Here is a 21,876-nt window from a genome sequence, read left to right on the forward strand (position 1 = left end):
TAAATACTGCAAAAAGGCCAGACAGACGTGAGCAACATGCACTAGGAAGCAGTTTCCTATTAAGTTATAAACTAAAGGATCATAGCAACCTTGTCTTGAAACATATAGCCCAACAGTTCTTTTTCCTCCCCTTCAAAATTTATCTAGGGAAAAAAGAAACATGCTCAATGCAATTAGTGTAAAGTTAAGGTTTGTGAAAAAAGGACAAAGTTACACATGAGTACATTTTGGTCCCTTCTACCCTCCATTTTAACAGTGCATATAAAATGGGGGAATGAAACAAAAAACCCACAGTGGCAGCAGTTTGTTCTGTATTAGAAATGCATGGAGCAAGTTAAAAAGCACCTGCTTGGTACAGCCACAGGCCAAGTCAGAAATGAAGCTTTATAGAGGTGATAACTTTTGTTTGTTAAATTATCTGACAAAAAGGGGAATTCTTATTCATAACTGTTGAATTTTGTACCTGGAAAAAATTAACCAAGTGATGGTTTCCCTGTAATTCTATTTGAACCTTGTGCTTGCGCTACAATTTACTAGTCCAGGCCAGTGTCCTGTCCTAAAGAGGTTCAAACCCAAATCACTGAATGTAATGTAAAAGCTGATTCCCATAACCCCAGCAAGGGGTTTTCAATAACCAAGCTACACACAAAGTAAGGTTTCTACATGTAGCTTAGGTTAAGAGAAACATTTATACTAAAGAATCAAAGCTGGTACTTCTGAAGTTCACACAATCGGTAACAGCAGCGCAATTCAAGTTCTGCTTCTAGCTGCAAAAAGTAAAACTTCTAAAAAGCAAGTGGGGATTAGTGTGATATTTTGGTTTTAATCTTATGCAGAAACACAACCAATTCTCATCAGAATTCTCTCATCAGAAGCTATAATTGCAATAGTACTATCATCACAGTAAGACTTAATTAGCCAAGAAAAGTCATTCTTATGCTGCTGCTTGGATAAAGCTGTAGTACCTTTTGAATTAATTTAAGTTAGCTTAGTACTGCTAACTGGCTGGCATGAGCACCTATTAAAATAGGTTTTAGGTATATTACAAGGTTAGAGATTACAATGAATGTAAGAATGTATGTTTTAACTTCTAAAGATAATAGCCAATAAATATTCTGTTCAGACAAGAAACTAATGGTACAAAACTCAATTATAGCTCTCCTTCAAAAAATATTAAGAAAATATATTCAAAAAAATAAGATATTTTGCTTCTACAAATTTAATTGGGATATGAAAGGAAACTCACACTCCCAAATATATTCAAACAGCAATTTTTAAGTCAATTAAATGCAGAAAATTGCAAATACTTCATTATCATTAAAACACACTTAATGTCTTATTTCGAGATAACTGTAAGAGCAATGAATGATATGAAGATGATGCCAACTGCATAAATCAATTTTTTTGTCAATGAAAGAAAATCAGTAGCCAAATGTCTTCATTTTCTTTGTATAACTTCACCTTACATTGAGCTACAGAAAAGAAAGAACATCTAGCATAAAAACATGTCTTCTTTTGTTGTATCTCAAAATTAAATTTCAGTCATATGAAATTAAATGAGTAACAAACACTATACAGAATTTTTTAAAATATATATATGAATAACGTACATAAACCTTTGTTTCATTTCTAGGATGGTAATTTTGCCTGAAAACAGTGACCCCAGGCTCATATTCATTTTTCTAGTAGTATGCTATTTGGATTAGCAAGCAATAATTTCCATTACCTTGTCCAGTGCAAATTTGGCATTTCCTACAGAAGATAGCGATAACTTGTGGGATCCAACAAGGATGAAATTCGTAGTGCGTACAGCATTAGGGCCACCTGGACTGGCCATGGCTGTGGAGAAAGAAGTTAAAGTCAAGTTGTAACACAACACACAGTCAGGATGCTGCAGGCCTTAAAAAGGCTTTATCTGTACTACCATGCGCATGTCCTACTCAGTACTCCAGGAGAAGCACTCTCTGCAGTGCAGCCCAGCAGCACATTCAGACAGGACCTTGATGCACACCATTCCTCCTCAGTAGTTCTTTTCTTTCAGAAAGAAGTTTTGAAATATCCGCAAAGGAGAAGACAAAGCTTTTTAAGTAGTCTCGGGGGGCGGGGGGGGGGGATATGGGTGGCAGGGCAGAGAGCACCCTAGGGCACACTACAAAGCACACATCCTGCAGTAGGTACTTGACTTTCAAATTTCTTAGCCTCTTCAAGTGACACACTGCAGTCTTCCAGAATCTGTAAGCCTATATTGCTCTTTGCACTTATAGCAATAGAAATAAGCACTATAGCTCAGGCACAGCAACCTGACTAGTTGCAGCAGCATGGTAGACATTTCAGAGTCAGTTCATGAGCTCCTTATTGCTGCAGTTTGTACCAAAGCTAGTTCAAGTATCTCATACTGTAGTCAGACAAGGGTATAACATGTTTTTATGTAGTTAGAAAAACTACAGAGATGATGTTGTTCTCCCTCGAGAGTCAGAAATATATAAAGATGTTAACACTACACACAAGCAATACTCAAAATCTGTTCATATTTTCAAGTTTTCCCTGTATTACTTTATTGACATCAGACTCTAGTTTAAAATCTTAACATTCTTTTGAGTTTACCTTTTCAGGATAAGAATGTAAACCACAGGCATCCGATACCAGATACTAATTTTGATTTTGTGAAGAGATCTTCCATTAAACTAATGGTAACTCAGATATAAACACAGGGCCAGCTTCTGGCCTGGCAAGCTGACATAATTCTGTTTATTACTCCCAAATAATCATCTGTTAAAAGTTTTATTTATTGATATACTGCTTTAGACAGCAAGTGTAGATTATTCACCTTGACTTAAGATGTTCAGATTTTACTTACCTGGAGTAAGAAGGGTGCTTTTCTAGAAAGAGAGAAAGAAATAAAAGTTTAGTGGAAAAGCAGTTTCTCATAATTTCTACAGAATACTAAAGTACCTTAGAAGGAAACTAGATCTGAAATACTTTAAAAACACACACACACAACTTGAAAAGAAAGTCCAAATAAATGTGTAGTCACTGCATATTTCCAGCATTACATATTTAGAGCTGTTACCTATTTCTTGAGCCTATGGCTAAAGAGTTTGGCAGAAAGTATAGAGTTTCAAGTAAGGGACACAAAGAGCCTGCTGTGAGCACAGCCTTAGTCAGTGTGAGAATATGGCCTTTGGAAGTGCTCATAACCAGATCTTGTTACAATATTACATTCATACTTACAGAGGTAATAGATGTTAATAATCTCTTTGGAGTAATAACCTACAAAAGAATATAAGAAGATAAATGCATCTGCTACTGAATTTGTCCATCACATTAGCCTGAAAATTAAGACAGTGAAACTACTGAAGGCTTATCTAAAGAAATTTTGAATAGATACTAGTTGTTGTAATGAGTAAGTCTTGGTTTTTGACTAGATGTAACATTTCAGTGGAAGGAAAGGTACACATCAAAGACATATTTACTGCAGAGAAGTTTAAGTATGCATTAGCTTGGGATGGACAGCATGCATTTGAAAAAGTCTCAGTAGACCTTTTTCCTTCATGTAACACAGCTTCAAAGTTACATTTGCTTATTAAAGATAAGAGTTAACAATACAAGTACAGGGATGTTCAGTGTGATACTGCTGTACCTTATCTATATTATCAGGTGAAAATCTCAAAGTTTAAGTGAGACTGTATATTAAACATGAACTGGAACTATATACTCATCTATTCTCTAAGCTGAAAGCCGAGGGCAAGAAGCTTGTCAAAAAGGAGATACAGGATGCCATCAGCAAACCTGTAACCCCACGTCAGCAACTTACCTACAGTGACACAAACACATTCAGTTTTAAGTAAAGATCCCACTAAACTACAGCACAGGAGAGAAGGAAACCCTGGACTGCAAACTGGTTTTATTGGGGTATAGGTAGAAGCATGCTTTCAGTGTGCCAAATGAAAGTAAAATTAAAAAAAGTTCCTATTTTTTTTTGCAGAGACAGGATTTAAGTACTCATTCCAACTGTTTCTGAAAGACACTCAAGTTTCTTGTTTTTATTAAGTGACAGATATCTTGAAAAGTAAGAAATCAGACCCAAAAATCATTAATACACTGTGAGCCCAGCTATTAGAATGACAAGAAGGAAAAAAAGCAAAAAAGCCACCACAAAAGACCACCTCCAGAAAGCCACTGTCTTGTCTTGGCTCACAAAGCCTTAATAAAGCACAAACACTTGAAACATGCACCCTATCCAAGCTGAAATATTTATGTTCAAGGAATGGTTAAAACAACGTTTCGTTTAAAAATAAGCATCTAGTGTTTTTACTTAACACTGGGAAGAAAGAAAAGTGTCACAGTTGATCAATAGAAGCTTTAAGACAAATCAGACTGTAGGGTAGGGCATATTGACTGGTGTAGCTTAAGTGGAGAATAAGGACAGTAAATCACTATCAGAAGCACCACACCCAATACATAAAAGTTTGCAAGGGACAGCATTTGTCAAACTAGTGAGACGACTTCTCCTTTCCCTCCAATATATTTCAGACTCAACCAAGTGCTGCAGGTCCAATCTACTAATAGCTGCACGACTCCATAACCCATCTGTCATTGCAGATGTTCCAAGAAAGAGCAAGAAGAGTAAAAGCAACCAACAGATATTCTAAGACTATTAGTCAGTTCTCCCTGAACACTGCAGTCTTCTGTTGAAATACAACATACTGATATTCATGTTTCATTTACCTTAGATTTATTTGCCTTTTTCCTTTTATCAGTGCTTGTAACTTCTTTTCTCTGCACCTGTAAGGCAAGAAGGTGTTAAGAAAGTACAACACATCATTCTCCCTTACACATTCTCTTGACAGGAACTGATACATACCAAACTGTAAACTTCTAGATTTATTTCAAAGTCATTTGACACATCGTGCCTAAAGGGAGGAGGGGAAAAAAAAAAAAAGTTAAACACAGACAAGCAAAAGGTCGGGCTTTTTTGTTTTTACAGTTAGTCTTTACTGTTTCCCTCTTTCCATTCCTTAAAACTGTCCAGGTTGCAGCTAGGTTCTACACAAGACAAGCGTAGCCATAGTGCTGACTAATAGCTAATCTCTAATTAGTAAGTCATAGTTTGTTCCTGCAGGCCAATAGGGCTATTAGAGATCCTTTCACTTCTACTCTTCAGTGTACTTCAGTAGTACTCTTCAGTGCAAGCAGCATTGCTGGTTCTAAGCCTTGAGTGTGTTTCTATTTCAAGATACTTTTTAGAACTCAAAGAACAAAAGGGGAGGCAGGACAAGGGGCAGACAGAGTGCCTTCTCAAATTGTACCCTTCAGTCCACTGCTGGCACACATTTCTAGAAACAGAGATTAGGTTTTTTGGGTAAATACGTTTAAATGAAAATTCCAGTTGGACTGAACTTTAAAAAGGGAGCTTGCCTATTTATTTTGGAAGACTTTTGCTAACAGCCATTTGAACTCACAACACCTTTTTAGCTAACATATGAGAGCTGAAGTTCTAGTTTTAAGAGTACTATTTTTTCCAGATACCAAAACCAAGTAGATATATAAAATGTTAGTTGCTGCAAAAGAGAAAAACACATCATCTCAGGCAGAGCAATCCATCTGTCATTGCAGGTGTTCCAGGAGAGAACAGAAGTAGAAAAAGCAAAAGATAAATTAACTGATGGATGGTAGAATAAGTCTAGATTGCTCTTTTGAGAGAAGTGCATTCCAGCTATTTCTTGAAGCAGGAACTACCCATACCACAAGATCTCACCATATTTGTTTGCAGCATATGACATTCTTATACAAAAGTTTTGAACATTTTTATGCACGATCCACCATCAGAGCTGAAACTGGTTCTAAACAGTTTCTTTAAACTTACATAGTAAATGTCGTAGTAAAAGTAAGAGCATCTCCATTCAGGGAGCTGGCAGTACTTGCTAATGGGGTTGCAACCATGTTTTCTGCTCCAGATCTCAGTATTATTACATAGTAGTAGTTTGCTGCTTCTGTAAATACATATGAGATGGTTTTATTAGCCAGAGGTGTCCAAGCATCTAAAAACTGCATTGCCATTAAACACATCTCTGTTTCACCCCACTTAAACACTTGGTTACAGTCAAGATTTGCTTATAAACTTACTCTTAAAACGATTTTTTTCCCTTACTGTGTCCACTAGTAAGGCTGCCTCCACAGGATTCACAACTGCATTACTGCCTGGGGCATCTCAGGCCAGAGCGACACTACCCAGTGTGCGAGGGGGAAGAGGAAGAACTTTCAGTCAGATTCATCAGTTAATCTTAGTTTCTTATACTTGGTTGCTATTCTCTAGGCCTGCCAGCTTAACCATACATGAGCTTTTGTTACTGCCCATTCTCATGCCTTTTTCAGTCCTATGAAGGAGCTGGTTATCCAGGCAACTCATTTCCTTAACCTTTCACATAAGGGGAAAAAAAGAAAGCTGACCATAAGTGTACATCCCAAGAGTGTCAGGAGATAACTTGGAGCTTGTGCAGCAAATTGCTGAACAGTAAAGTAAGAACATTGCGTAATATCATATCACATTTAAAAAATCCAGAACAAAATGTTTGAGTGCTCTGTTGTATAGGACAAGTCACAGCTTTCAGAACGACCACTGAAGACTCCAATAAGCTTTGGTTTGTACTCTTTATATTTGATGTTCTCTTCAGAGATGAAATAGAGCTTCTGGTGCGCAATGTATAGCAAATACTGCACTTTCAGAATAAAGTTTTGACACCAAATAGATCATAGTTGTTTGTTTTTGAGAATTACTGATAGAAGCTAAACATATTTTTGTAACCGTTAGAGAGGCTTTCCTATAATAGAGATAGTCTCGTGCAACAAGAACTGTAACATTTTAGGAGTGGGGTGGGGATGGTAAATTAGGTCAGGTATTTACATTTATATTCTTGGCTGTGGTTTTAGTTGAAGTTATAAAACCACACTTTACATTCCATAGGACAGTTAAACAAGAAAATAAGAAAGGTTACATATGAATTCATTAGTAAAAGTTTTGCAACCAATATTAAACAAGACTTTGTCCAATGACTTTTGTCCTCAAGTTTTAGTGAGGAAAGAAGCAGGAACCTGACCAGCTACAATCATATTCTGCGGCATTATATAAGATAGCACTGGTTATTGTGGGCTTGCAGATTCTTTAAGCAACTACATGGCAGAACCTTGCTATGTTCCAGGATAAGTCTCTAGATCTACAGAGACATATTGCCAGGTATTTTTCTGGAACAAAAAAGAAGAAACAAATCCACATTTTAATGCTTTAATGAATTAAATATGACAAGATAATGGAGGACTAGTCTTTGTAAATTAAGTATTTTAGGATGTTAACAGAAGGACAAAAAAAAAAAAAAAGAGGCTTAATGAGGTATTTCACACCACCGCAGAGGTCAGAATTTATGTAATATTTAATACTAGGCTTGCATCCATAAAAAAAATTCCAAGGAAGCAAGAGAAGGCAACGTGAAATACAAAATTCTACTTCCTCCCAACAGGTCTTTAAGATCTTTAATATCTCCCCAATAAGACCTTTAAGGCTGGCTGGGAAAGTCTTGATAAATTTATTGAACCTCACAAGCCAGAAAAGGATGCAAGTAAAACAACCATGGAAAATATTGAAAACTTAGCTAAAGAGCAGATCAATTAAATGTAATTGCTAAATTTTCATTGCCCCCAGAGTTCTGAGAAACACCCATGCAGAAGACAGAAAAACGAGGAGAAATATATGTAGGGAGGATGGGAGAAAGGCAAGGGAAGGGGTAAAGCTTTCAGTTGCTAGTTTTACCTGGCTTTTGAACTGTACCACATACAAAGTCTGCTTTTAGAGGTAGACGCATTTCTGAAATGGAAACAGATCCCCTGGATGGAGCAAATTCAGTGGGTGTAGAAGCAGCTTTATTTCTTTTACTATGAGGTCCCTCACTCTTCAGTTTATTCAGTTCTTCCAATAAGGCAGTTCTCTTCTCAGCTGCACAGAGAAATTAATTATAGTTGTAACAGAGGAAAAAGTAGTACTGAACAATTTTTTTGTTGTCGCCAGAAGTATGTAAAATGCAGCAGAAATGTTAATCATCTTCCAGAATAGCAAGAATATTAGGAACAAGAAAGATACCAAAACCATCCTCTTGCCTATAGAAGAAGCTGAGACAGAATAGATATTATCCTCTCCTGTTTTCCAGGTGAAGTACTATAAGTAAGCAGCTACAAGGTAGCATAATAAATGCATTACCAGAGTTCATCTATTCCTGCCAAGTGTTTATGACAAAGAATTGAACTTGAGTCTAAAAACCTACTTGCAAGGAGAAGAAGTCTCTCTGCTTCTGCTTCTTCTTGTGACCCTTTTCCATGTTCCTCATCAAAACAGCAGTTCAAAGCTTGACTGGCTTGATGAATCACTGTCTGCTGCATGTTGATCTCATTATTCAGTTCCTAGAATAAACCAGTAGCAACAATAATTAGCAAGAATAGAGAGATTTAGTGTTACATTCAAGCAAGGAAATGTCTTGAGATTAGCATTTTTGTGGCTATGCTTCAGAAAAATCACTTTTTTCTGATAGTCAGTTTAGAGAGTTAGCTACAAAAATCTTGCAGTTTACGGTTACTTCTGCAAAAGAATATTGCAGCACAACTTCTTTTGACCTCAGAGATAATTTAAATATGGTGGGGAGTGAATGACTTTAGTGTTTGTATGCTCCATATCCAGTCTAGTCTTCCCTTCACCAGGGGAAGCAGCAGTTAACCAGAAGTTCAGAAATGTACGTGAACAAGGCACCAGTAAAGATCAGAATATTTCCTGCTCAAAGTATGTAGTTATGAATCCTGACTAATTCAAAGGCAGTAACAAGGTATAGATTCCCTGTCCCCTTCTCAAAACAATGGCTTATTATCTCCAGACTTACTCTGTAGCATGATTCTTCTAAGAGATGCATTAGGTGTTCAAAATATGCAGTATCATTCCCCTACTCTTAGATATTTATGCTAAACAACCTAATCTTGCAGTTCTTAGCCATATGTTAGTGTCCTGGACATTCACAGGGGAAATTATGGGAGAAAATAGTAAATTAGAAGAAGGATTTTAAGAAGATATTAGATACCTGCATTTTCTTTTTGATATTGACTTGATCAGATGGGCCATTCTTCTTCATTTCCAGTTTGGAAGCCACATCTTCTTTGCGAACGATGATTTGCTTTATTGAAGGACGATCAGTTTCTTTAAATCTTTGAGATCTATATGCATCAACACTTTTAAGAGAGGAAACCCCATTAAACATTTCACAGGTTTGCCAAGCTTTTTTTTATATACATACATACGTATCAGGTATTGATGTTTTCCAACTTGCCTAAATGGCTTTAAAAAAAAGCATTCTATCAGCTCATTCTAAATTTAATCAACATAAGACTAAACAGAGGCAATTTTTGATAAAGGCTGAGATCTTGGAAAAAAGCTTCGTTTGTAGTTTAAGCGGTATGCTTCATGAGAGGAGTTAAAAAAGCCAGTATCTTAACTTGCACACTTAGGGAATCAGGTGTCAGTTTTGTGTTTATTACCTATAGGGAAGGTTGCGATCTTCTGACATAGAGCCAATACTGTCTCCAGATTCTGCCCTGGGGACTTTAGTCCTTTGGAACTTTTCAGACTTGAGACTTACATCACTGATACTGCTACCTTCACCAGTTGACTTACAGGGAGAAACAAATGCCTGGGGAGAAGAAAAGGTTATACTATAGATATCTGTCCACATTAATCATTATCTGTTTTCTCTCATCTTTACTTTTTTGCATATGAACAGTAAATTTGGAGGCTGCTTAGTACTACTTAAAAGACATTTTACAAATATTTCCTAGGACACGGAACAAGCTAATTTGTTTGTTTGTTTATTTTAAAGACACCAAGAAATCGCCAAACTCAAGGAGATTTCACCCTTAGTTTCCAAACTGGTACATTTACATAACTACTTCTCTTCAGATTTTCATCAGTAACCACTTCATTGAATGCATGTATATCAGTAGAAGTCCAGCACAATAGATGTACATACACAAACTTGATTTAGTGGAAGTTAAACCACTTGTTTAGCAGATCATCCTATATGCTATGCTCTTTTCAGAGGAAAATAACTTCACCTCATTATGTTTTCATTAGCAAAATGTCATTTGTAACTTCTCTATTTGCCCAGGTATCACAATATAGCAAAATATCACCGTTCACAAGCAAAGTGTACACCTCTAAGTGATCAACAGGCCCTTCCCCACCTCCTAAGAATTCTCACCTCTGGACCAACAGATTCTACTAGAGGAGTTAACAGAGACATTGATGAAATATTCAGTGACTCTTCCTGCTCATCCTCATCACTTTCACCTTCCAGGCTCATGCTCATTTCTTTCTTCAGTTTTTCTATGTCTGGACCATCCTCTTGAAGAACTTCAAAAATTTCATTTATCACTTTTGAGCTATTCAACTCGTCATCCACACTCATTTCTATTTCATATACTTCATCTGAAGGGGGATGTTTTAAAAATATTAGTAGCATGAAGACTAAACTCTTCATTCTCATTAAATGAACAGAATGATGTTAACAGATAAGCCAGCTATTTTTGCTTTTCAAGTAAGCTTGATTCAATAGCACTTATTATAGTCAGGCATACAGAACTCTAAAGTATACTTCCATTCTTATTTTAATATACTATTATCACATATACTGCATAATTGATACAGAGAGGGGACAAAAAGATGCAGTTGTTAGACACAGTTCAACATTTTAGTTCAAACAGGTTTGAAACTTAACTGCAAGTCCCATAGTAGAGCAGTCATTTCTGCCCTTTCCCAGTAAACTTTTAATATTCCTTGAAGACTTGAATGTTAAGAAAGAAGGGTTATTATAAAAGGATTTTCACAATTTGTTTTATATAAACCTCATTACAAAACACACATGAGTGTCAGGAGATGTATGGTGAATTCATTGTTCAGACTTGAAGGATATTAACACTCAGCCAGACAAGTTGCCACAGATATCTAAGTGCGTTAATATACATCTACTCAATACAAACCTTTTGGTTTCTCAGCAAGTTGTTCAAGTTTTGAGACAGACATTGCTTTTACAGGACTCTTTGGCTCAGTGATCTTCAGAGGACTCGGTTTATCACTCTCTTCACATTTAGGAGCATCTAAGTAGTTTATAAAAAAAAGAAGTCACTGAAGATTGTCTAGCCTTTAAATTTTATTTTTTTTTAAGATACTGAATTTCGGAAGTTTGATAATATAGCTGACAACTTAGAAAAAGCCTGCTAGATTAAGTATTCCAGTTGGCTTGCTGTCAAAAAAAAAGCATTAGAATACATACCCTCCACAACCTGTACAGCTAGACTTGTATCTTATAATCAGAAAACTGATAGCACAAGAGATAATGTTGAAACCATAGGAGAGTGCGCCCATTCAAGAGCAGAAAAGAAAAATTTTAGAAAACAAACAAAAACACCACACAAAAACCATCACACCCAAACCAAGAGCAGGGTATCATCCTGTTTTTCTAGAATCACATTTGATATAGCCTGTTTGCCCGTAATGTCTATAAGTGTCAACTAAATTCACTCTTTCCACAGAGAACTGGAGGCTCTTCCACTCAGTAAGCTTCAGAAAGGATGTCACGAGCATCTCAGAATTCTTTTCACATTCCCTGCTATAAGAATTAATATTACAAGGGGATACTGACAAGGAAAGAGTTCCCTTCCATTAGATTATTGTGGAAGTTTGGATACCCAGGCACAGTGTAGATTAAATCTATAACTGATGATTCTCATTCACTCTCACTACATTTAATGTACACGAAAGTAGGAAACAAATAAACACAAAAGGCAGTCTTGCCTTGCCAATCTTTCAAGTGGCATAGGAGTGCAGAGTATTATTATCATGAGGAGATTTAGACAAATCAGTAACCAAATAAGAGGCCCAGTTCTATACATTAGTGCTATTAGTCTATCTGCTCATGAACTTCAAGGACAGTGTTTCAGTCCAGTATTAGCCACAGGCAAACACTGACAGTTCTTACCCGAAGACTCCATGCTGGGAGACTTTGCTGGCTTGTCACCTGCTGTTGTGTCTTCTGCTGATCCAAAAGTGGTGGCATCTGAACTAGGAGGATGTTTTGGACTAGCCTGAGATTGGCTTTCCTGGCAAAAATAAAAACATGGAATAAAAACATTCAGGGGGTAATGTTCAAAGTGACTAAAAAACTACCAGAAAAAACCCACATTTTAACACCTGCCAGGAAAAAGAGATTGCCTATCCAATATCAAGAAAGATCCTATTTATTTATGTAAGAAACTCAGCTGAAGTACTAAATACTAAATTGAGTGTGTGAGGAGCTTTCTTTTGTTTTTAAAGTTATAGAATACAAAAAAACCCCACAGAACATCATCCAAAAAAAAAAAATCTATTGGCTTAAAGCAGTATCACTTGTCTCCTTGAGTCTGCAGGAGGAAAAAAACCTAATAATTTGTTAATAATCATACAAACCACTGGACAAGTGGTTTCACACAGCCTGGGCATTCACAAAGCATAGGTTTTTATCTTTTATTTATACTTTCATATCTATCCCTGGATTTAGAACATGTTAAAGTAATTCACAGACTATCATCTTTTGATACATGAAGGCAACACATTACCATTTTAGCTTCTGGAAGTTTTCTCTTTGAACTTTCACTTTTCTCCGCACTCCACAGATTGCCTCTATCGAACCGGCCACGAAGGCATGCAAGTTCTCGTTCACGTTCCTAAGCAAATAGAGGAGGACAGAGGAAAAGCTGACGGCTTTAAGATGTCAAAACATCTCAACTTCTTCAGGTAAGTGCCAAACCTTCCCCAAGCTTATAAGCAAGCTATGGATTTAGCAAGTCATACCTGCTTAAGCTGAAGTGCTAAACTGGCAGTAGAGGAATTTTCATTTTGCTTGAGAAGCCTTTCCTGGATTGTCCTTGTATTTGGGGTAACGATGGGTGTTCTGCACCCTGGAGTATTCGTAGCAGGACTCCGTGCACTACGCTCTTGACAGTGCTCCCCAAAGCGTTCCAGGAAGGGCTTAATTCCTGATCCCCCTACAAGAACAATTGTTTTGCCTTGAAAGAAACTCTTAAAAACACAGAAAGAAATCACTGCAATTTTGCATTCTGCTGAAGGTTTTCAGTGAAGCAATTCAGATGTCTCCTTTACGCTCTTACTCTGTTATACTTTATACAGACTAAACCTGAAGCGCAAATCACCACAGTAACAGACCACTGAAGTTAATAAAGCAGCAAATCAGAGCAAATAGATGTGCTTCTCTTACTGAAGTCCACATGTGATCCACCAGTTATTTAAACTGGTTTGCTTTTTCAACATTTCCTCTACAACCAGCTTCACGTGCATCCTTTGTGCAAATGAGCATTCTAGTACATAAGGTGGATATGCTGTTTGGCATCCACACCACTTTATTGAGCTTCTCTTATTGTCGGCATATTTAGACACACATGCTTGCTTTGCTGGCTATCACTTCAAAGAGCTCAAGCTGTTAGTTCAAGTTTCTGACCCAACAAGCAGTTGATTTTAAAACTGGGGATGAGCACATGTTTCAACATCAATGCTACCACTGAAAAGACAGACACCATGCAAAGTTAGAGCATCTATGTGGCATTGATTTCTTCGAACATATGCAGACTCTTTACCTTATATCAGTTGGATACACATAGTATGTAACAATTTGAAAGAAGGTTTGAATAGTCTCAAATAACTGATGGTAGCAGGATACATTTTTACACAGAGAAAAGTTAGACTGATTTTGCTCTCAAGAGTTACTAAAACCACGTCCAGGAAAATGCCCTTGCAAAATATGGAAGCTGTACAATTTATAATTATCAGAGAACTCTTCAGAATTTTACTCAAGTTACAGCAGAAAATAGGCATTATCTGCTATCTTACCATAAATTCTTAACTAATACATAGTTGTATTAGTTATATAGTTAAGTCCTGTAATACACAGGACACATAAACCTACTTTGAATGAATGTTCATTGGGGCTGAAAAACAGCTTACCTGGTGTTGTGGGTTTACCCTTAGGTTCAAGTTGCACATGTGTTCCTTTGACTGGCTCTTCTTTGGACTGAACTGGTTGAGGCAAAGTTGATTTTGCTGTTTCTGTAAGCTTTTCAGTTTTCTGAGGGCTGCAGGGATTCTCTGTTAGTAGTTGTCGTACTTGAGATTCTTTAGAACAGGGAACAGTGACTCTTGAGGATTGTGTTAAAAAACTGTCTGGATCCTTAACAAGGGAAAAAGGAATAGCGTTAAGAAGAGACTGTACATTCTTATTCTCTCAAGAGGAAAAAGAATGAAAGCATTCTGCATAGCATACTGTAACACACCTATTCCAACAATAGAAAAAGCTGCAAACAAGTGTTATAAGCTTCTTGTAGACTTTTTATTACCCAGTATTTCAAATTGTTTCAGTGTTTGATTCCAGGTGCTTTTGCCAGCTACTTTACGTATTTTCCCACACTCCCCTAAACAAGACTGCACGTGGCAGATATTGTCATTTCAGAAATGGCATAAATTGAACACTAGGTAGCTGGTACTACTAATTTCAGCATTCTGATTGAATTTTTACACAGCAATAATGTTTACAATCCAAGTTAATCAACTATATGAAGTTACAGAGTGAAACCTAGTATCTCTGTAAGAAGCCCCCTTCTGATGGTCAAAAGAGCATCAATCAATTACTTTGACATCAGCTTTTACAAGTAAAAGGTATTCTAAGCCGTTTCATGTCTGCTATTAAAAAGTGCACATGGGATTGCAATAACCCAAAAGTTATAAATAAACTAAGATTGCTCACACCAAATCTTTAAATTCAAATTAAACAGTTATGAGTTAGCATTTGTCCCCCCAGTACTCAAATCAATTTTTAATCAGCAACTAAATCAGACACTCACCGCTATCTTTGAGTTTGCTGGTTTATTAATAGAAGCCTCAACAAGCCTTTGAGAACAGGATGCAGCTTCCTGCTTTACACTGCTACTATTGATTCTAGCAGATGCTCCACTTGTAGTGGACAATTTGGATAAACAAGTAGTGCCAGGCTGTTCTTGTGCATTGTTTTGCTTTGCAGATGGATGACTTAGGTCATCTTCCCAGGAACCAATTGTAGCAGCAAGGTTAGCTAAACGGCCTCTTCTCCCAATAGGGGTGTCACTTGCCAGGGCACTAGATGTCTGCTTAGGTGGAGAAACAGACAGATCTTTTGACTGGAGGGGAGACAGAGGAACACATTCAGAGGGATCTGGAAAAAAGAAAAACACATTTATTTTGCTCATAAAATATATTGACATATATTTGCATCTTTTGCATTTGCTATATATTGAATTTATCAACAATCAGATGTTCTTACCATCAACAGAATCAAGCTACTAGCTCTGAAGGCATTGAGACTAATCAAGTTAAAGCTCATTGCAAAGCCAACACATTTTTAACCAAGCAGTTTACTAGTTTTATGTCACCACTGTGATGGACAGGGCATCACACTGGGAGGGGACGAAATGTATAAAATATAAGCTGTAGTCAACTGTTTCATTATTTTAGGCCTTCCCCAGTGCTAAGAGTTCTTTATGAAAATATTAGCATGCACACACACAAATATCTTCTGCTAGAAAACAATCATCAGTGCAAACACTGAACACCACCAGTGCTGCTTAGCAAGTGAAACATACCCTCACTATCCCAGCAGCGTCGCTGTTCTGCCAACTTCTGCATACGTGTTTTGACTGAAAGGGCTGCAGGAATTTCTGACTCGGTGTTTGTTTTTCCTTTCTCAAGGGGCTGAACCAACGAAGCCCTGTTAGAAGCAGTTATGTGCAACTCTGAAGTCATCTCAGGAGAACGATGGGTTGTGGAACTTGGAACTGGCTGTACGTTCTCTGAACTGGAAGCTTGGGTCTCCATATTGTTAGGGCAGAGTCTCTTTGATGGTGATGGCTTTGTACCAGGTTTCACTGTACCGGTCAGAGTATTCAAGAAAATTAGTATTCAAATAATCCAAAATATTTTCAGGTATACCAATATAAAGGTATGATTTATTAATACCCTGATACACCTCCCAAAAAACTGCCATTCCCAAATTCTACCAAGCACAAGGCATTATCTTTGGCATTATACAATTATTTTTAATTATCTTATTAATTACTTAGAACATCTGCTCTTGGGTCAAGATAAACACTAGCCATATTCAGCCCTAGTGGTCAGGTAACTGCATCCATCACTGTTCAGTTTAAGATAAACACCAAGGGTTTTCACTTGCCCTTAGAAAAAAAGGAGATGGAACTGGTATCAAAAGACAACCTTTATTAAAACTTGTTGCAACATACCTTCTTCACCAGGAAGGGGTGCCTGGTTACCAGTTTCTAACAAAGGCTCTCTGACCCTCTTGGTCTGCATTGTGGGTCTCACTCCCATCTTGGGCCGCTCAGCCATCTTCTTCTGCAGGTTCTCTCTCCTGGCTCGGGTTCTTTCAAGGAGTTTCTGAGTAGTCAATAAATCATGTGTTAATATACATTGTAATAAGTGTGTTAACTAGCAATAGCTCAAATTAAAAATGTTTGAATTTTATATAGCATATACTAAGATCCACAATACAAGAAATTTATAGTGAAGACTATATTAAGACAAATGTAGCTCTCACTTATTGCTAGCTCATCTACTGCAATGCAACACGATAGAAATATTCAAAGTCTGGTTTTCTGACTGGCTATCCCCTCCTGAAAGGAGAACGAAAACATGTTTTCTACACTGTCAACTACATGGTTTTTCTGTCAACCTCCTTTTTCTCACTGTGATAACTCCTGATCTCCATACTTTTGATTTCATCATTGCAATACCCACAGCTTCTCCCAGTTTCAGCAAGTACCTGTTAAATAAAAGTTAGCTCACACTGTAGCACATTCCAAGCTACCTTCTTGCTATCTGGCCAGTTACTACATGTTTGTAGGCTATCTGAAGTTCTTTGGCCTACCAGAGAGACAACAGGCTGCAGCATTTTCTTCACCAAGGCAAGGGTTTGGGTCTTTTCACCTAGTCACAAATGTCCATGAAAATTGTAGAAGCAGTTAGGTTAGAGACAGCTACTCTTTTAAGAAGAGGTCAAGCTAGCCAGTAGGTTCCAAAGTTCCAGACATTAAATCAACCAGTGTCTCCCATTAGCTTGGCTTTCGAGGGAAGACACAAGCAATGGCAAAATTTAAAAAAAAAGAAAGTGGAGACACTTCTGTAGAACCTGAAGTAGTCAGAAATGTTTGAAAGTAATTACTTTTTTTAAAATTAATCACCACATGAGAGTCCTGAACTGTCAAGTCTTGCTAGTAGGTTTTTTTGACACATTGCTAAAGCATATGGTCAAGTCACCTGATTGGCACTAACCTAACAAAACAACATTGAAGTGGTTGCCAAGTGGTCATAAAAAAAAAATAATCATCAAATCTGTGGCTGTTAATATGAAAAAAACCTGTTGCTATTACACCTTCTAAATCAAAAGGTGAATTTCTCTTCCTCAAGCCTAAATTTTAAGAATAGACTGATGTTATAACTAGTTGTCTTAATAAACAGATTATTTATCACAATATGTCTGTATACAGAAGAACATATAAAGAGGTACCAATTAAGCTACCTAACAATATTCTCTTTCATTCCCTATCCATTGGAAATCTGACTACTATGATCATATTCCATACAAAATAGCTGTTTTAGTAAATGTTCCACACAAGTACAAAGTGATTCCTTATAACATCCAAGTTTGAAATAGGTTGTGGGGTGGTGTTTCTTTTTTTTTTTTAAATACTGCATTCATGAATCATTATCACTCCATTTGATCACATCTAAAGGATACTTAATTTCTCCTTTGATCTAGGCTTTAAGGCACTTTGAGACAAGAAATTGTGTGATTGAACTAATGGCCTTTAAAGGGAAGCACATAAACTGCACTTGTTTGGTGGCACATAAATTATTGCGAGAACTGTGCCAGTCATTATGTGTGCTGTTGCACAGCAATTAAATACACATTTCACATCTTTAACTGTCTAAGGCTGTCATCTGAAACAATGTTCCATTGTAGGGCAACACAGGACAAACAGAATGTCAATCTCAACAGTTTTTTGTGAAAGCGAAAATCAGCTTCTCTGACTTAAATAGAAGAGGAGGATTTAGAAAAAAAAAAAAAAAAAAAGGACACATGAAGTGACAGGAGCGTTCTCAATGCAAGTTCCATGCTAGTTGCGTCCACAAGTCAAGTTTCCTTATTTCAACCTCCAAAAGACAGAGCTACAAAGTACAGGTAATACCCACATGAATAAAATCTTAAAGGCTACATAAATTAACTGTTTTTCTCGTTTGAAGTTGAGTATGCCTTCCACAACAGTATTCCTACAGTTCTATTCAAATGGAGTACATTCCTTTCTGTTTTGTTAGTTCAGTGAAATGGAGTTTCAGCTGTTACAGATAGGATGTCACTTCCCAAGAATGCACGCCTCTGTTGCTGAACTCCAGCTCCTATTGGCTTTTTGTATCTCAAGTTTTCCATGCAACTGCCGTAATTCAAACTGTGCTATTACACACGATGACTAAGCAAGCCAGTCACTAGAACTTGAGACTTATTTTTCATGTTCATCAACAGGGTATTTGTTACAAATACATTCTCCAAGTGTTCTGATGGCAGCCCAAGTTTCAGAGTAGGACATACCTATTGCATTTCATCTAGAAATCTGAGAATTTCTAAGTCACAGTTAGAGGAACATGCTTTGTGTTGCGAAAGCACCTTCTAAAAATCAGGAAAGGCCTTCCCACTTTAAATGTTGATGGACAATCTTGGCTTTAAAAAATAAAGTTTTAAAAGTACATATTTAGCAGCATTAGAGAAGATACTCAAGCCCATATGAGATTACAAGAATTTGTTCCCACTACGCTGCTTTACTAGCAGAATGCAGCAAAGGGAGCAAATTTATCCATGACATTGAAGGAACAGTTAAATTCAAACTTCACATATGCAGGTTTTCCCCTGAGCAACTGCATCACTTATTTCTCTTTGGTCATTCTCCATGGTAGGAAACCATACTTTGCTCTATGAATCTTGATAAGTACTTCAAAGTACAAAATAACCTGGACTGTTACTAACATTCTGCAGTACCGAATATAAAGTGTTGTGTGCAAAGGTGAATTATACAATTGGCTATAAACTGAAAGTCACAAATAGTATGTTCATTGTGATCCTAAAAATGTATCCACTGCACTATGTCCTCAGTGCGTTCTGTATTAACGATGTGGTTGAGATTCTGAAGATTATTATTTTTTGCTTGTAAGATTAATCAAAAGAAACATTATTTCAGATCTGTCTGATTTGAAAGCATGCCAGTGAATCTTACAGTAAGATTTATTTGAGCTTAAATTCAGTGAGACCAGGACAAAATTTCTTATTGTAAAGTGATCAGCAAAAGTTGAATTAGCAGCATCCTTTGGCCAATTAAGGCTCGAATAACACTGCTTTACATAATCAACACTTAGAAAGCCTCACCAGTTCCCTGCACATAACAGAGAACAGTAATTTGTAGACGAAGATTATCAGAAAGTAGTTAAGCTCAGGAAAGGTTATATTAAAAGGAAAAAACAAGATCATAAATACTTCATAGCAGGTGATAAAAAACTTTCTTTTCAGAAAGCTTTTTTGAGGAAAGTTATTAAACTTCAATACTAATACACTAATATTAGTCAGATTTTTACACAACAGTAGAATGCCCTCCACAGCATAAACCAGGCAACATTTTAGGCACTCTGCAATACTAGCTAACATTTGAATGAATGTTACTCTGAGGAGCAGCCTCACTCACAGTTGGTCACAGCTTTTCAAAGTCAGTTATTTACAAGAAGGGCGTGTTGAGGTTGGAAGATCTCCCAGCATGCAAAACCATTTTAAACTTGATTCAGTAGTTCGGGCTTGAAGTTTATTTAAGACTAGTCAGATCATGTCACTCACTACCAATTAAGGAAGGAGTTTTTAGATGTTTATACTTATCAAGCCTTTGCATGGGGGTATGGTAAATCTGCCTTGGCATAACACATCTAGTAAATATGTTCAGATCAATACCTTATGCTCAGTTTTTAAAATCAGATCTGTGCAGTCAACTTTTTTGGGCACTCAATTTATTTAAAGCATGTCAGCTTGATATACAGATTGTTTTATTTCACCAACGTATTCAATCTGGATTTTTCTTAAAGTAGTTTAGGGTTTTTAGGCAGGTTGTGGATCAAAGGCCATTTTTCCTACGACATTTCTCAAAGCAGTCACAAGACAGCTCCACAGCTTTACATCTGTCACACATAAAATCAGAGTATAGCATCTTTAAGAACCCTCTGACATTCATACAGATTCAAGCAGGTCAATTCCACTCATTTTGTTACAATTTTGCCTCCGTAAAACTGAAGCGAGCACACACACAAATCCACCCTAACATCTTCCTTTTTATAAAAAGAGGAACTGTGACTGCCAATGAAAGTGACCAATCACAGGTGGCAATAACGTCAAATAGGGTGCATTTTTAATCAGATGGTCGCCGCTTTGGGCAAACTTCACACGTCACCTTTAGATATGCAGGTACAATGTGTGTCAATACCACTCCCATTAGCTTCCAGGGTCCCTTATGTTTCAGCCGAAAATCTTATCTGTCAGACGCACGTGAAAGGCAAACACTACAGCGCTAGGAAACGCAGTCAAGTATCAGCCCAGTCTAGGAGAGGTCCTCTCCTTCGCAAATCCTTGCATGAATAGCCCCTCTGTCCTCTCCTGGGAGATCTGACACCCCAGACGCCTGGGCGGCTACAATATTGGAGGAACCAACACAAGCAAGACGAGGGGGGCAGAAAGTGCCCCGGCTGCAGAGAAAGAGGCTCGCTACAAGCCCACAACCCCCGCGGAGTAACGTAAACGGGATGAGGGGAGCTGACAGGCCTTAGCCAGGACCCAGGGCTGGGACAAACTATTCCGCCCGAAGAGCGCGGCCACACGGAGCAGCTCCCCTGCGGGCCCCGGCCGGCCCTTGCCACCCTCCGTCCACTGACAACCCGTCTCCCCCCAGATCGGCCCCCAGGCGCGCCCCCTCCGCAGCTCACGACTCGGGGCCGTGCCCTCACCTCAGTGAACGGGTCCATCGCTGCTGTTGTTGTTGTTGTTGCTGCTGCTGTTGTCGCCGCTACCGCCCGCGCTCCGTCCGCTCCCTCAGGCCTCCCGAGAGTAGCGAAACCCCCACTCCAACCGCTCCTCGGATTTGAATTTCAGCGCCCGCCGCGGCTGCGCATGCGCGAGGCGTGGCCAGCAGCCGGCACGCGCCCCGGCCGCTCCCCCCCGCCCCGCACTTCCCGCCCCTCGATCACGTGACACCCAAGGGCGCGTGCCCCGCCCCTGACGTGTCCCGAGGCAGGCGCGACGGGCGGAGGGAGGTGCGTGGGTGCGCACAACGTTTCGGCCCCGCGCCGCAGCGGGCATTGATTGGCAGCAGTGCTATCCAATCCGACGGCAGCCTGCCCTGCTCTCTCTCTCCCCGTCTTGGGCTGCCTCCCTGTGGGGGAGAGGGCGGGAAGGGCGAAGGTGTGTGGGACCGGGACCGGGACCGGGCTGGCGTTCCCTTTCTGGGTTCTGGGAGCGGGCCTGGCTTCGCGTACTGCACCCCTGGGCTCTGGGTCTGACCCCTGCGTGTGGCTGTGCCGCCCGGGGTTCCCATGTGGAGGGAGGGCATCCAGCCATGGCAGCCCTGTCGCCTTCCTTTCCTCCTCCTCCTCAGCCCAGGGCTTTTTTTTAAGAAAAC

The 21,876-nt window shown here is 38.5% G+C and overlaps 1 protein-coding gene across 2 annotated transcripts in view; it reads right to left on the minus strand.

The window, feature by feature from the left end:
• Positions 1–21,321, minus strand: part of ANLN (anillin, actin binding protein) — a 30,518-nt gene extending 9,197 nt beyond the window's left edge. Inside the window, exons 1-21 of one of the 2 annotated variants that reach the window (XM_074858494.1) lie at positions 21,206–21,321; positions 16,402–16,555; positions 15,748–16,029; positions 14,974–15,320; positions 14,081–14,303; positions 12,914–13,107; positions 12,679–12,786; positions 12,063–12,183; positions 11,065–11,181; positions 10,287–10,513; positions 9,568–9,719; positions 9,114–9,261; positions 8,313–8,448; positions 7,805–7,987; positions 5,867–5,993; positions 4,865–4,913; positions 4,729–4,785; positions 3,232–3,270; positions 2,858–2,879; positions 1,727–1,839; positions 90–143 (exon numbers count right to left, since the gene is read on the minus strand). In XM_074858494.1, coding sequence (XP_074714595.1) covers positions 90–143; positions 1,727–1,839; positions 2,858–2,879; positions 3,232–3,270; positions 4,729–4,785; positions 4,865–4,913; positions 5,867–5,993; positions 7,805–7,987; positions 8,313–8,448; positions 9,114–9,261; positions 9,568–9,719; positions 10,287–10,513; positions 11,065–11,181; positions 12,063–12,183; positions 12,679–12,786; positions 12,914–13,107; positions 14,081–14,303; positions 14,974–15,320; positions 15,748–16,029; positions 16,402–16,555; positions 21,206–21,223 — 2,871 coding nt within the window. In that variant the 5' untranslated portion in view covers positions 21,224–21,321. The remainder of the gene's footprint in view (positions 1–89; positions 144–1,726; positions 1,840–2,857; positions 2,880–3,231; positions 3,271–4,728; positions 4,786–4,864; positions 4,914–5,866; positions 5,994–7,804; positions 7,988–8,312; positions 8,449–9,113; positions 9,262–9,567; positions 9,720–10,286; positions 10,514–11,064; positions 11,182–12,062; positions 12,184–12,678; positions 12,787–12,913; positions 13,108–14,080; positions 14,304–14,973; positions 15,321–15,747; positions 16,030–16,401; positions 16,556–21,205) is intronic. The other variant, XM_074858505.1, reaches the window with a different exon arrangement.
• Between the last annotated feature and the right edge of the window lie 555 nt (positions 21,322–21,876).

The sequence above is a fragment of the Strix uralensis genome, chromosome 1, assembly GCF_047716275.1.
Source record: "Strix uralensis isolate ZFMK-TIS-50842 chromosome 1, bStrUra1, whole genome shotgun sequence".
NCBI lineage: Eukaryota > Metazoa > Chordata > Aves > Strigiformes > Strigidae > Strix > Strix uralensis.